The sequence below is a fragment of the Thermobia domestica genome, chromosome 5, assembly GCF_964235325.1.
Source record: "Thermobia domestica chromosome 5, izTheDome1.hap1.1, whole genome shotgun sequence".
Taxonomy (NCBI): Eukaryota; Metazoa; Arthropoda; class Insecta; order Zygentoma; family Lepismatidae; genus Thermobia; species Thermobia domestica.
The window spans coordinates 218,504,225-218,520,993 of NC_137458.1; the positions used below are offsets into that span (position 1 = coordinate 218,504,225).

The 16,769-nt window shown below is 32.2% G+C and overlaps 1 protein-coding gene across 1 annotated transcript in view; it reads right to left on the reverse strand.

Moving 5' to 3' along the window:
- Nucleotides 1-702: 702 nt before the first annotated feature.
- The window catches only part of LOC145685392 (venom serine protease 34-like), a 109,425-nt gene continuing 93,358 nt past the window's right edge, over nucleotides 703-16,769 (reverse strand). The window contains exon 7 of the mRNA XM_081757786.1: nucleotides 703-4,582. Coding sequence (XP_081613912.1) covers nucleotides 4,428-4,582 — 155 coding nt within the window. The 3' untranslated portion in view covers nucleotides 703-4,427. The remainder of the gene's footprint in view (nucleotides 4,583-16,769) is intronic.

Here is a 16,769-nt window from a genome sequence, read left to right on the forward strand (position 1 = left end):
ACAAATACTGTAATTGAATAACATACGTACAGTATTGTATTTATCTCATTATGTTCATTGTTTACATTTACATGGTTTAATTTTTCTTTTTAGTGTAGGTATAACTTTGTCAACCGAAAACTTATCTTTAACAGAAAGTTTCGAGAGTCCCGTTCGATTCCGTTAAAACAGGTTTTATGAATTTACGTACCGTACTGCCGTTTTGCCATGTAAAATTCCTGGTGACGAACTGGATTCATATTGAAATCACACCAAGTTTTGTCTCATATACAAAATATGAAACAACAACAAACATGACAGTGACTTACTTGAGACTGTAATTGCTTCCAAAAAATATAAGAAATCGCAAAATATAATATCATTACTTCAAATAGAACACTAATGGAGAACGAAAAATACAAGTGCGATCACGTAATTGTATAATCAATACGAATCCAGCTGCCTCCAAAGTAGTTAACTGCGAATGATGTCAAGAATGCTTTGAAATTAATTTCGAATTCTTCATACAGAAAAGAAGTACAGAACTTCAAAGTAATACGTTAGATACCCAGGAAAAATATTAGGAAACTTTCTAGGGAAAGAATTCGATAAAGTATATTTATTATACAGAAACTTAAAGTGAGATTTGTAGCATATTAGCTTTAAATACTTTCTATTAAATTGATCAAAGAGAAATAAAGTTTATTATTTTTGTACCAACAATATAAGCAATATCAGAACGCTTTTGCATTTTCATGGGATCTATATAATCAATGTTGCCAAGAAAGAAAAAAGAGATGAAAAGCCATGTACACTTGTAGTTAAAAGTTAAATAAAAATAAAATTTGACGAAAGCAATCCTTATTATTACTAATCTGTATTACAATTTCAGTAACATATCATTGTCTTTATACTTGATAGTGTATCTGATGAAGACAATATATCTTGCGATAATCGTAACACAAATGAATGATAGTAAGTGTTGCCTTTGCTCAAATTTTATTTTTATATGAGTTATACGACATTCCGAAACTAGAACGAGCAACACTAGTAGTTAAAAGTTTAACTTTCATTAGGATAAAAGCCGTAAAATTATTTCTTCTCATTTTCGATAAATATCGGTGTTTTTGAGATCGCTTACACTATAAATAGCGTGAGTAATTTCTTAGAGTTAACTAAGTAATGTAAAAATGATTGCTGGCAGTCTAGGGACCCAACTTCTTTAATTTTACAGAAACAGTTATTTTTCTTGATCAGATCCTCTGTCGGTTCCTTCTGTACTGTCGTCTTCAAAGACGAGAGCTCATTTAGTGTCTGATTTCGTCCAGGGTTAGTCATAAGGAAGCTTAGAGGGAAAGGAAGAACGAAATGGCAAATATATTTCAAATTTAGAATTCAATGGCTTAGTTAACGTTGATTATATATTAATATTCACTTTCATATGCCAAGTTAATACGTATACTTTAAATATTACAAAAATCAAATATTTTGAAATCAAGCGTTAACTACGTACAATGGCGGCTTTTGAGTGGTCACACCGGTAAAAATTAAAAATTTTATCGCTAGAAGCTTAGGGAAAAAAGATTACCTAACGCACTGATTCTTGTAGACAGCTGTACGAGACTTTTCTTCCCTTAGCTTGAGCGGTAAAATTTTTGTATGTGACTTCTCTCAAGAGTCACCACTGTACGTGCTAGATCTGCATAAGTTGAAAACTTGAGGGACAAAATTAGGATTCAGTACTACATAATTACTATCATTCACTTAAGCTGATTTTTACGTTTTTCAATTTTTTATTAATACTTTCGAGTACAACTTACTCAAAAATATTGGAAATTTAGAAAGTTGAACATCTAGTACTTACGAAATATTATTAACTAAACTAATAGATAGTTTCAAATATTTTCTTACAGCCTAGAAATTTGTGAGCGCAGTTCGTAATGTTATAATGCTCTGGTTCCAAAATTTCTGCCCTATATGCAAGTATATAAAAACGTGAGTATTTATTTACTTTCTTGTAAATTTTGAACAGCCTAATTTCCAAATTTACCATACAGTACCTTGTAATTGATTATTAACAAAAATTCAAACAAATAGCTGGGAAATGTAACGAAAAATCTTAAGGTAAATTAATTTTCAACATTTGCTACGACTGCGTAATACATTTAACTTTACACTTATAATAAAAACGAAACCATAACAGAACACCTTTCATAGTTTATTTGCATATAGATTTTTAAAAAGTACAATTTAGTATTAAGAAAGCACCAAATTTTTATCTTGTTTCGGAATAGGAGGGCATAATTATCATATTTCTCATTCCAACTACTGTTATATTTCTTGGAAAGATTTTCAAGAACTTGTAAATCAATTTATTATTATAATTGTTTTATTGTTATATAATGTATTTAATTACTTGATTTTTCTTTTTCTTTTTAAATTGTATTGAACAATAGTATGTTGTCACAATGAATTTAACATTTTTTGTACCTATTTAATCTTTAATCTCAGCCTTACACCAGAGGACATATAGTGACTATATAAACACTTAAACATTGCTTAAGAAGTTAAAGTTGTTAAAAACTGTTTACTCCTTTCGGCAGTTAATTTGAAGCATTTCGTTCCCCTATACTTACTAATTTGACTTTCAGCTACAAAGAAAAATCAATATTTACATTAATGGTTTGGGTTATTGGATATTTTAGAAGTCAGAAATAGAGATAATTTTACTCTAGTGGTCTATTGAAGAATATAGGACCTGATAACTTCGAGTTCGTTCATGTTGTGATTAAATCTAGCTGCGGTATCTTTATTGACAAGCTTTGTGTTACAGTTGAGTTAGGTTGATTTTGAGTTTAACGTCCTGTTCAGCAGCGAGGCTATATGAGACGTGGACCTACTGATTAACGTGGAATCCGAACCACATGAGCTACCGCCGGGAATCGAACCCGGGTCTCTGATGGTATGAAAGACAAACGTATTCATGTATTTTTTAAAGGACACACTAATTGACAAATAAAGTAAAGAATTTTCTATAGTAGTAGAGAATGGTCCGTTTAATCTCGAAAACAAATCATTGCTATAATACTGTGTTAAAGTACCCCTAGAGTAGACACATACGACAACAAGTAGGTATTAAATATGTTATCTTGCGCAAGATTTTGTTACAAATGTTTTAACTAATCCTATATACCTTTCGGTTTAAATATTGTCCTTGCAGTGTCTGATAATTGTTTAATGGAGAGTATCTCTGGAATTAGCTGGAAATAGGAAATTTCCGAAGTGATGTCGATAAAACTAAGATTGTCTAGAGTAACTTGTATTATGTATAGGAGACATCAGTAAATACGACATCGAAGTCTTCAGGACGTGCCACTTCGCCATCAAGGCACTTTGGACAGTTGGGACAGTTTGGACAATTCCTCACCGAACAGTAATATCAATGATGAGAACAGTAATATCAATGATGAGAACTGAATTCGTCACTAAAGACGATAAACTACCAGTCTACTACTTTCACTCCTCACACTGTAAACAAAGTCATCGATTTTGGATAGCTTAAGAGAAGCTGAAAATTTAGTTCTTCTAAAAAATAATCTTAGCGTTTCCTATTGATAGTGTTCTAGATAACAGAGAGTGACTGCTTTGGATCCATTCACGTCTGTTAGAGGATGGGAAGATGCTTTTTGTGGTGATCTGCCTGAGTTCCTACTGACACACAGTATATTTGAAATGGTTGAAACACGAAATAATTTCCTTGTTTCTTTCAGGAGAACGAAAAAGCTTGATTTTTGTTGCAGAAGTATTCTGCTTATATTACAAAGATATATTAACGCTTCCAGTAGCAGTCATTAGAGGGGAATTGCAGCCTAAGTACTACAACCAGTGACACTACTTATGGTTGTATCATATACATATTATCATCATTCTCCGATTGTTCATCCTGGGTACGCTTCGGTTTACCTTGCAATAAGCGCATTCTAATTTCAAATTTATTTTAAATTATTATTGTAAAACATTACTAATAAGTCAGTTACATAATTGGTGAATGGTGTGGTTACTAAAAACATAGTTACTGCCACAAGAAGATAATTCATCATAGTGTGATACAATTACAACACTTATATAGTCGAAATGGATTTATATCCGCAACTTTAGAATAACAACTCTTCCAAATTGTTTGATTTTACTAATCTAGAAAATATTACTCCTCTACAGTTAACAGTTGTCTTGAGATAAATATGAATACCTCTGTCATTTTTATCAATGATTTGCTAATATTTATGGAAACAGGAGTTTAATTAAGTTAGGAAAGTAAATTCAGTATAAAGGCATATATTCTCTTCATTATAATGATGGAGTATTTCCATTAATGTTTTTATCATGCAAAGCGAATAAACTGCACACATTACACAAACACTAACAAAGAGACAAAAGCATATACGCACTTAATGTAGAATGTGTATCTTTTTGTAAGTACTTTTATCCGAACAGAAGAGACTGTCACTTGTCTGATTTCTTATCCACTTGTAGTACGCAGCTACTCGAGTATATACTCCAGGAGCATTTTTTTCAGCACATCCCAATCCCCAAGAAATTATACCTGCAACGACAAAAGGCTTTGAAAATGTCTAGTGTCTCAAAGAAAAGGTAGCATAAATTTGTACAATTACTCAAGTCAATAAATTTGTTAATGTTTATGATTTACATTACTGTTATTATTAGCAGTAGTATAATCATATAATAAAATTAATTTTCCTTAATTAATTATATTCGGAATTTAAAACAGTCTTACATCCACATTCTTTGTATTCAGGATTTAGGATGAATATTGTCAGCTTTGATCTTGCAGATTGGAGAGGTTTTCTTTAAACATTTTTAGAAGAAACACGACTAATGAAGAATGTAAAAATTACAGTGTAAAATATTGTGATCCATATGAGCGTTGTTTGATCAAGTTGATAATTAAATATTCAATGCTTTTCAACTATTGTATTTTTTACATTGTTAAAGATGTAATTAATCATTAATGGTATTTATATGTTACCTGAGTTTTGACTTGAATTTTTATTTTAATGGAAATTGATTTCAAAACTTCTCTTTCCATGTTACTTTTTGCGCAATGAAGAATACCTCCATATTTTAGAAAGATCTAATATCATTTTTATTTTTATATTTTCTTTCTTTCGTCCTTGGTTCTTCGTGCCTAACATGTTTACTAGTTATGGCTTTAATGTTAAATTTTGCTTTGCCGATATAGGATCACGATATTCGTAGGCTTCTTATATACTCCTGATAAAGAAGAAATATCATTGTAATATCTTTTATAATTAGTTGATATATTTCTACATTTTTTGCTGAAGGGGATATTGCCAATATTGTTTCTATCAAGAAATACAGTTGCTAACGACATAACACATGCAACATGAAAACTAGAATCGATAAACACATTGAGGACAAAAGAAAATAGCATCTGAGAGTAATAAACTTTGCAAAAAGTGACGTGTGGCGAAAAGCTTTCGAATCATTCTTTTCATTAAAACGAAAAGTTCAAAATAAGCTTTGACCAAGAAACTTTGAATAAAATATGGATCTGGATTTTAGATAACTAGATATATTTATTTAAAAAGTTGGAAGAACACGCTTTTCAGAGAATATACTGAAGTAAAACTGTTTTATTGATTTTGTTTCTTCAGTGCGTATAATTCAGATTAAGATGAATTTAAACTGGGATATTTTTTACAATTAATAATGAAAACATAACGCATCCTTTTCTCGGCTTACCTTAGCTTGCTGAAGTTCACATCCTTGAAAAAATTGTTGAAATAAGTCTTTGGTATTTAATTGGTCACGTTGTTTAATTTTTTTCTTTTGCAGTCGAGTTTGTTAAATGGTTATAAATAATATGTCATATAATATTAAACTATTTAGTAACTACAAAATTAATTTTAATAATGTATTAATTTCACATTGTTAAATAACGATAAATAATTATTTATATTTTTTAAATAAATAAACATATAACACTACCTAGGATACCTGTAGCAATTGGCGTAATATACACATAAGTAGAAACATATAAATAAGTATTAACAAGTATATAAACATAATTTATTTCTAATTAACATTGATAAAGTGGGAAAAATATTGTTTACAAATGACAGATAGAATCTACTATGACTTTATGCAATTTAAAACAATGTGCTAATAATAATTAACTGAGGAAAATTTACTAATAAATCAGTCAGGTAATTGGTGAGCAGTGTGGTTACTAGAAACATATTTACTGCCATAAGAAGATCATTCATCACAATGTAACACAATTTAAACATTTATGTAGTTGAAATGGATTTATATCCGCAACTTTAGAATAACACCTTATAGATGTTAAATAAAATGAAATGAAGAAAGAAAGAAAGAAATAATAAAAAAAGGAAGTCTGTCCAATTGATTGAAATACTTTTGCTCTTGATGAATGAATCATGGAAAAAGTATGTGCTGTTGACGTTATTGAAATCTTCTCTTCACGTCTTTTATCATCTGGCAAGTGTGTATACAAATATATAAGGAAATAAATGAAACGCATTTCAAGCTGTTTGGAAGAACTGATATTGTCTTGTTGTTGAACGGTAGGAGTGATATTAATTGTGAAGTCTTGTTCCTTAAATCTGAAATATTAGTGAAATTTTGTTAATAGAATTTTAGTTGTTCAAGTACATTGTCATGGAAAATACTTTTGCAAAAACTTTAAGTAGTAAAGTGGTTGGCAATCTACTATACTATGGGTACGTGCAATAGTTTTACCTGTTTTTGATAGGTTGCTATTTAGCGGAGTACTGGCCTCATAAATGGGGATAATTTTGGAACTGGGGGGGGGGGGGGAATCATGTAAAATCACCATGTTTACAGGAGAAATGAGTTGATGTTACGTATGTGTAATTACTAAGTAACCGTAAAAAACAATCCAAATTAGCATACTCTTTTCATGTACACAGGACAACTGTCAAAAGACGCTTGAAGTACTGGATTTTACCGCAAAGTTCGATCGTCAATTTACATCAGATGAGCACAAATCAACAAGAAGGGCGACTTGCAACCTATATTTCTTGCTTTTCCGGTGCAAAAATGATCAATTCTTGCCACTATTGTCACAGGTGACGAAAAGTGGATTATGTACCTAACGGAGTGTCACTTTTCTGAACCAAAGCAGAACCTCATCATGAAAAGGTATTAAGTGCGTGGTGGAATGCCGAAAGAATATTGGGATGCTCTGGGAGACCTTGGGCCCTAATCAAACCATTATCTTGCCTCCCTAATAAATATGTAAATAGACTGAACGGCCAATGAGGCGTGTTCAACCACGATAATTTCAGGCCACACACTGCTGACATTGTTGCCAAGAATTGATGGACTTTGGTTGAAATATTTTACCCTACCCACCGTATTCTCCTGCGTTGGACCTTACACATTATCATTTGTTTAGTGTGTAGTAGAACTCCTTCGCTCGGAATAATGTTTGTTGTTGAAGCTATTAAAACTGCCTTACAACAGTTTTTCAATGTAATACATCAGAACTTTTATCAGCGTGGTATTTATCTCCTACTAGCAAGATGGCAAAAGAGTCATTGATTGCGGTGGCGATCGTGCAGATGATAAGTTAGAGTTTATGTCGTTCTCACCTCTATCTGCACATCAAGAATAGGTAGAACCTCTACATGTATCCAACAACTTATACAGTAGTGAACACAGTTTGTACATCCTCGTTCTGAACTATATTAACAAATCAAAGTCTTGATTGGCAACATATTTTATATTTATTTCTTAATTTTATTTGTATTCGTATTCTTATATATCACTTTCAACTGTAATATTATTATTCCTGTATTAACATCTTTTTATACATCTTATCATTGTGATTTGTTTATATCATTGTTTCTTGTTTGCTTATTTATTCTTTCATGACAGGAACTTGTTTTCTTTATTTAAACCTCTTTTCCCAACCTCATTTATTTCACTTCTAATCGTTGAATTAATTTATTTTATTTACCTCATGTAAATAGATGACAGTAAGTTTAATTGTAGAATATTAGAAATTGTAAGGTAACTTTTTGGATCCCAAATATTTAGTGTAGGAAACAATTAACAAATAGTAAGGTAATTTTTATTATTATTATTATTACATTGCTTTTTTTTCGTAACCAATTGTTTCAACTTTTCAATTTTTCGTGTTTGAATTTTATACATAACATTGTAATCTACTATTGTGTGTCTGTCTGTTTCTTATATTGCTAATCTTTAATATGAAGGTAGTGCTGTAAGTATTGCAAATATAAGAGTTTAACTAGCAGTAATTACTTCCTTCTTACAGGCACGACATATTTTAACTTAACTAAGTTTAATAGAGCTTAGTTTTTACTCCCATGAGAACGAATAAAGCAGGCGAAATATTTTTTTTTCTTTTTACGTTCTTGATTTCGGTTCATACTGTTTGTTAAATGTTCGTTTCTAGCACTGATGTTATATGAGACAAAGCCTACAGTCTAATGTAAGATCTGAATTAGAGTCCAGTCAGGATCGAATCTGGGACCACATGTACAGAAAGTGAGCACCTTAAATAATCAGTATGCACAAGCAGGTGATTTATTTTATTGTGACACACAAAGTGTACACTGAATGAGAGCTAAAGCTTGTTTTGATTTTATTTACATTAGTTGTTCTTCCAAACTTTCAGCTCGCTGTAAACTATGGGTTACAACTGTCCTTAATTAAATATTTTATTTTTTTAGTTTCAACTTTATTTATTTATTTATTAGTTTTGGTCACCAACTATCTTGTGGTGAGACAAATATTAATGCTCAATCTTGTAGGACGCTTGTGTAAGAAACGCTCGCTAGCGCTGGTTTAATATGTGAAATAATTTTTGATAGTACTTCGCTTCAATATAACACTCCTACAACGTCAGGCTTCGCTGTGAAAACAGAAAACTCGTGATTAAAGTAAGTTCTCCTTCTTATGTCGACGGTAATTTCCTACGTAACATTTCAAATGACGTTCGACACAACACACTCTGAATGATACTGTTTATTATTATTTTGTACGTCTCGTTTGTTAACTTAAATAGATACAAAGCAGCGGACTTGATTAACGAACATTGATAAGACATTCATAACTACTTGACAACATAATGGATTCAGTTGCATACAAAACCATCTTCCACATCATCTTCAAATATATGTGCACCATATAAGTTCACTTTTATTCGTAGATTCATTTCATCATATTTTCGTCAAATTAATAAAAATAACAGAAGAAATGGTTTATATACAGTTCCCTACCTTGAAAGAAGTTACGATAACATCGAGAGCGCTTCGAAACAGAATTCAGGAATAATCATTATTATTATCAGTGTTTCTGTATATATATATATATATAAGTTAAAATAGTTATTTAAATTAATCATTCAGTTATTAACGTGGACGAAGATTCTTAACTGGACATTACAGTTATTTCAGACATGGCGTTAAGAAAACAAGTAATTAATTCACTTATGATTTTTGACAGTGTTTTAAACCAATAAGTCAAATAAGATATAATAACAATAATAAATGCCTCTTCAAATTACAGTTCCTATATTTTCCTTTCTCTAACTCATATTTGTTGACTTATATAAAAAGTTCTTTTCATTCCTCAATCTTTCTATTCCACCCAACCTTCTTAACCATACTTACCACCTTCCTCAGGTCACTTGGTCAAAAGCCTTTTCTAGATCAATAAATACTACATACACTTTCTTACCTTTTCAATACACCTTTCACTGATTACCTTAAGCCAATAGTCTCTCTTCTGGCTCTACACCTCCTAAACTAAAACTGTATTTTCAATATTATACATTCCCATACAACATCCTGTTCAATATTCAAAACACAATTTTTGCTGCATGCGATACGAGACTAAATTCCATGATTGATTTTATAGCCAATGGTATCATTATTGTTTTGAGGAGATTTCTTGATCAATCTTTTATCATATATATTTCATTGTAAGATCGGAACAATTCTTTGTTATACTTTCCCTGTCCCACACTCTAAGTAAACCCTGAATATTATCTATTTCTAGTGTCTTTCCATTCTTCGTCTCGAACATCGCTTTTGCAACTCAATGCAAAATATCTTAAATCCTTTATTGTTCTCATTTACTTTATGGTCTTCAAATCTAAACTACAAGGGTCTATTCAGGGTATCTACTAGATGTTTGTTTCTAAATTCCAGGCTTTTTCCAGGTTTTCCAGGTCTATTTATATTATTTTCCAGGTCTATTTTTTAAACAAAGAGAAGTTCTTACTGTTAATATTCCCTACCAAAAGGCCAGTTAAGAAAAATGTGCAGTAATAGACAAAAGCACACAGAGTTCTCACCTTTAACTAACAAGTGAATCATACCCCTTGAGAATATTAACTTTTTAACACTTTGTTTTTACTATGTGAAGAAGTTAGAAAAGTCATTAATTTAAATTCTAGGCACATATTAATTTACGATCACATGTTACTGTATATTCTTCTTGGATGGGGAATGTCCAATTACTTCATTTTTACAAATCTACTCACACAAAGATCGAATGGCTAGCAAAACATAAGAAACATAAGTAGAGCAGTTACGAATTGCAGAACAAAAATATTCTGGATTCACAAGCAACTTTTTTAGAACAACCAGCCTAGGCCTGGTTCAAAGTGCCATTCGGAAATCCTTGAACTGAAAGAAGCAATTCTACCTACCTAGGTTACTTTAGCTACGTAATTTTGACTACCCTTCGCATTGACTTAAAATTAATTTTCTTTATGCAATTTCATTACAGTTACCAAAAGTAGTTACATAAAATTAAAGCAAATTACTTTTTACTTGATAAAAAAAATAAAAATAAAAATAAAAAATAAGTTTGGTTGTAAATATAAGTAACGAAAACTAAGTGTTCACATTGGTGTTTTTTGAGTACAATTTCTAGTACAACTTTCTTTCTTTGTAAACCAAAGCATGTGTTCTTATACTCGAATCTGTGTAAGCCAAATAACAAACTGCAGAACACATTATAATCTTACTTCTTATATTTTACGAGTTCAACGTGGCTTTTAACTTTTTTTTCTCCTTCGTCCGAAACAAATGCTTCAGCATCAGTCAGCATCCTTTTCCTTTTTATTTCTAACACTTTCATTTTCTCTTTAAGTGTTTTCTTTTCTTGATATTTTCTGTCTTGTTTTTCAGTACAGTTTTTCAAATACTTATTTCTCTCCTTGATGGATTCCAACATAATGAATCATGGTCTTTTATGATATTAACATTGGATATCCCTCCAGCAGCATGTACAGCATCTAACACACTTTTTTTAAAAAAGAACCAAGCTGTTGTCCTGTAGATTTTCCACGCAACACTCTTTGTTAACGGAGAAGTTATTTCCTACTGCAGCGTTACAGTGAAAAAGAATACAAATTTTATGCATGAAACTTGTAAAAGCACTAGAAACGCCATCCTTAGTGAATAAACCATGTCCTAACTAATCTCTCGTCTTTTTGGCTGAAATTTGTCACCTTCTGTGTAATTTCACAAATGCTGCTTTTCCACAAATGCTTCAAAAGCAAGTGTGATTCGTGACTCTCTAAACGTTTCATTGGTCACAGTTTCTGGTAATAAACAATTGGGGCCTCTCGTAACTTTGTAGCAGGAACCATGAACATTGCACTGCCGGAGCAAAAATTTCCTATTTTCCTTGATTTCCAGTTTAAGTACCATTTTCCCTGACTGGTCCTTTACTTTTTCGTAAAATTTCTTTTTCCAGTGTTTCCCTGATTTCTACATTTGTACTGTAGCAAAAACTTTTTTCGAATTGCCACATAGAATATGGACAGAAAGTCCATCTAAAGACTTTCTAGTTATGTTCGAAATCTGCCAGAGGAAAGCTTAAGGAAAGAAAAAAAGAAGTGTCACAAGCAAGTGGAAGCAGTGATAGAACTTAGCTTAGATATTGCCGTGGTCGCCATCAACATACTTGCAAAACATAAGCCTTTAAGAAAAGAGAATTTTTCTATTATATACAGTGAAAAAGGTAACATTGAGAAAAATTCAGATTTGTTAAATTCTAGGCTTTTTCCAGGTTTTCCAGGTACAAAAATGAATTCCAGGCTAATTCTAGGTTTTTCAGGTTTTCCAGGTCAGTAGACACCCTGTATATGAACTCTCATGCATGTCCTAAAATATTCTTTCCATCTTCCTAAAACTTCATTTGGTTCGCCGATTATCTTGTCACTTTTATTTTTTATTGCTATCATTATGCGTAGTTTTCCTTACGAGTTTTCATTGATATCACCTGATTGTACATTTCCACATATTTTTCTATTTTTTTCTTATTCTTCTATATTCTTACATTTCCTTTAGTAGATTTTTCTCTTCCTTAGCCCATTTTAGTATATAAATTGTTATTTAACTTTATGTGCATCTTTCAACCTTCCTCGATACCATCTTGTCTCCAGATCATTGTTTTCCTCACTCTCTTTATATTTTTTTTCTGTGTCCATTCTTATTTGTTTTCAGTTTATATACCATATACTTCTCTTGCAGCGTGATCAGTGCCGGATTTACATATAAGCTAAACAAGCTGTAGCTTAGGGCTCCACTCTCTTGGGGACCTCCAAAATTTAAAGGAAACAACTGGATGTACATCTCCAAGTTAAAAATTTAAAAAAAGTTAAACAACATACAACAACAGTGTGCTTCTATGATGTAAGTAATGGGACCCCTTCCTGCTACCTTGTTGTCTAAAATAAGAGTTGACAAAGGACAGCTTGACATACAAAAGTCCCGATTAGTTTCAATAGCTTAGGGCCTCATCAAACCTAAATCCGGCTCTGAGCGTGATGTACGAAAATTAATATGGTCTCACTATTGTTGGTATCTGTGACTATTTTGACCTGGTCTAAATACTTTTCTTCGAACTTCCATAGGAATTTATTTCTTACTTCATTTTTTAAATTATTGAGTGTTCAACTTATTCTTAATTTAATTCAAGACTACAGTTTGCGGCTGAATGTTCAGTTCAGGCAGTACAAGGTTTAAATAGCTGAAAATATCCACTCAGGGGAGAATTTTTGCTTTTCTTTTTCTTTCTTGACTGTTCCAAAATCTTTCTTGAATCATAACCTAGCTCATCTAATATCTCTGTTTCTTAATAAAGATTTCCGTATTTATCTTCTTGTGTTGATCGAACCAAGTGTTGGAAATTAAGAATGAATTTCATTTGCCTAATTTCATGCGTTGTTCACCGGTCCACGACGCCATCTCGACTGAACACCGATCAGAATCAATGACAAAGATTTGTTGTCCAGGTGGCACCACTTCTGTTTTCTGATTCCTAACGTAATTTATTTCCAGGTTTGACAAATCATCTGTTTCACTGCCGCACCCAGGCCCGTATTTAGGTAAGTGCTATTCTGTGCTCGAGCACAGGGCGGCAGAATTTAGGGGGCGGCAAAATTTTGGAATTTTTAAAGATTCACAATAAAGTAATATTTAGAACTAGCAACCCGCAAAGTCCCGCCCAAGGGCGAGAAAATATGTTACTGTGTTCTAATTATAATAGATTATAATTCGTTCTAATTATAATAGTTACTAATTAGCTAGCTTATCTGATTATTCTTAAAATGTCATCCTATCCGACTTCCACCCCAAGAGGGAGGATGAACTTGAACCTCATGGAAACTGATACCCATAAACTCAGCGACCTCGAAAACTATGAATTCAACACTAATATCTGTCGTTTTCGATTACTTTTAAAATCTCGCCCCTTGCTGGGGAATGGAGTATGACCTTGAAGTTGAATTGTATTAAAACTATCACTATTCACCTCAGCAACCCCCAAAACTATGAATTCAACTCTAATATTGGTCGTCTTCGATTATTTTTAAAATGCCACCATGTTATTCTTATGAGCACTTTTCACCCCAATATCTCAGCTCAGGTGTGACCTAGGGACCAGGAACAGATCATTTGGATCATTTCTCTGAGAGCTTTAAAACATACTAGAATTTCATGTTTCTATCTATTATGATTCATCTAGCTAACACCACATCATAATCATCATTGAGAGAATTACGTCATCTAAAATTACGTTGTAACTTTTGTAACTTGTAATACTTAAACTGCTACTCAACAACAGGTGATATGTTCGCAAAATCAGGACTTGTTTCCTTGTTTGAAAATGAAATGAAATCTTTAAGTTTAACGTCCCACGGTTATGCCGGTTAGGCTAAAGGAGACGGTGATAATGAGAAATGAGTGAAATGGTGGAATGAAGAAAGTGGGAGGAAACGGGAGAACCCCGAGAAAACCCACGCACACGGTGTTTGTCCACCACAAAGTTCACTTGGCGGGGGCTGGGATCGAACCCGGGACCCCAAGCACCAGAGGTGAACGCTCTACCACTGAGCCACCGCGGCCCCCGATTCCTTGTTTGAGATATAAGTTTGTGCGGGGGCGGCAAATTATTTAGAACACTGGGGCGCACAATATATAAATACAGGCCTGGCCGCACCTGTTATATTTCAACTTTTTCAAGAGCTAATTTAAACTAATATAGTACTAAGGATAGGAATTTATTGTTATTAAAGTTCAATCCGACTGTTCTACGCACTGATATTTGACACATGCAAGCATGTAATTGACATTATGACTACCATAATCTAAATTTTATATACTGTGTTTCAACTTTGTTGCTTTACTTATTGAAAGAGTAAATATTTAAACTATTTAACTGAACGAATTAATAATAAGCTGTTTTGAATTAAAAATTTTGTTAATTGTTACTTTGTTTACGGCAAATATCTGAGAGAACACGATGTATTTATAAAATTTCGTATAATTTGAGTAATGTCAAGTGAAAAGAGCAAAAGTCCACTTTTTATCTTTATAACAATTTTTACAATATGTAAACGTATGATATTAAATGTGAATGAATTTTTCCCTTTTCCCATGTTCTTGATATCATTTACTAATTACTAATATCCATTTATTTGTCTTAATTAAAGATTGTTCAATTGTTACCCTCAATATTTTATTACTCTAATTCTTATTCAACAATATATTCATCACTATAGTAATATAACTAGTGTTGGAGTGAAAAACTTGTAACAAGGGTGGTTTGGCGGTGACTGTGGAAGTGTTAGCACCTGTTAGTGTGATGCTGTGAAGAGGAAGGGGGTTAAGTGGAAATTTCATACTATACATTTTATATACATCTGCTCATTTACTAACACTAACACATTCGTACATCCAAAAATATGTTACACTATTTTATCTTACTAATTTTTATTTTTTTCCTAATTTTCTACCCACTGACCATCTGAATAACTGGCCCTCTTCTACTGCTGGAATTTCTTTCCTGATTTTGACATTTACGCATTCCCAAATATGACAATTTTCAATTTTCCCGATTTTGACATTATCTATCATAACCTATCATGACCTATCATAACCTACTGCATTATCTTTTTGCTTGTTATCAATTACTTAATTTTATAATTCAGACAATACGACATGATGGTGGTTCAATAAATGCAAATGGCGGACACCGTCACTTGCAATATTCTTACTATTTATCAAATATATAATTCAATTTCTTATATACATAATTCAATTTTCACACTTTTAGGACACAAGGATATCATGTCTGGTGCACCTAATTAACACCGATAAACTGTGAGGAAGACAACTAGTAATAATATCAATTTGGTTCGTTCTTCAAAGGTAAGTTAGGGTAGTAATCTGTCAGTATTTGGCAATACTGTGTACTTTTTAAATTAAATATAAAAGCAAACTCATGTAAGTAGTTACTCTAAAATAATTTCTTTCGATCAGGCTTTCTCAACCTATTTCATATCACTACTTCCTTTCGGTCACATCCTCTTGCTAATGACTCCTATAAGTAATTTCAGATGTGTAATAAACTTTTAGATTATTGCTACTTATCACTTATAGTTGCATATGTGCGTAAGCCTTACACAAATATAAAACTCTGCAAAGAATAACAGATCCATTTCCAGTTGATACCGAAATTGATATATTGATGCCGAAATATATTTTTCTTTTATTTCAATATGCAGTTTCTCAATAGTTTAATGGCTCTTTTATTCTAATTATTTTTTAAACGATTCTTTATTTAATTTCGATTCTTTATAATTATTTTTTGCCGTATTTGAAAATAAATATAAAAATAAAATTATGCCTTTCAAATTAACCTTTAAAAATATATTTTTCCGCTATTGGATCCTAATTACATTTATCTTTTTCGCCTTCCTTTCGCGATCCCTATGTATTTCTGCCGTGACTACTTAGGGTTCCAGATCCAGATCCCCCAAGTTGAGAATCCCCGCTCTAGATAATTACTCTAAAAGTAAATGCTAGTGAAGAATAGAAATATTCCAAATAATTGCATAGAATTTTTAAAGAAAATGAAAATTAATCTTGAAATATTACGTCCCATGGTTATGCCAGCTAGGCTAAAGGAGACGGTGATGATGAGAAATGAATGAAATGATGGAATTGGGAAAATGGGAAGAAACGGGAGAAACTTGAGAAAACCCACGCACACGGTGTTTGTCCACCATAAAGTTCACTTGACGCGATATAGGATCGAAGCAAGGACCCCACGCACCAGAGGTGAACACTCTACCACTGAACCATTGCGTCCCCTGCATATAATTTTATTAAACGATGTCGCAATCACAGCTGATCGAATATTTTCGAATTCGA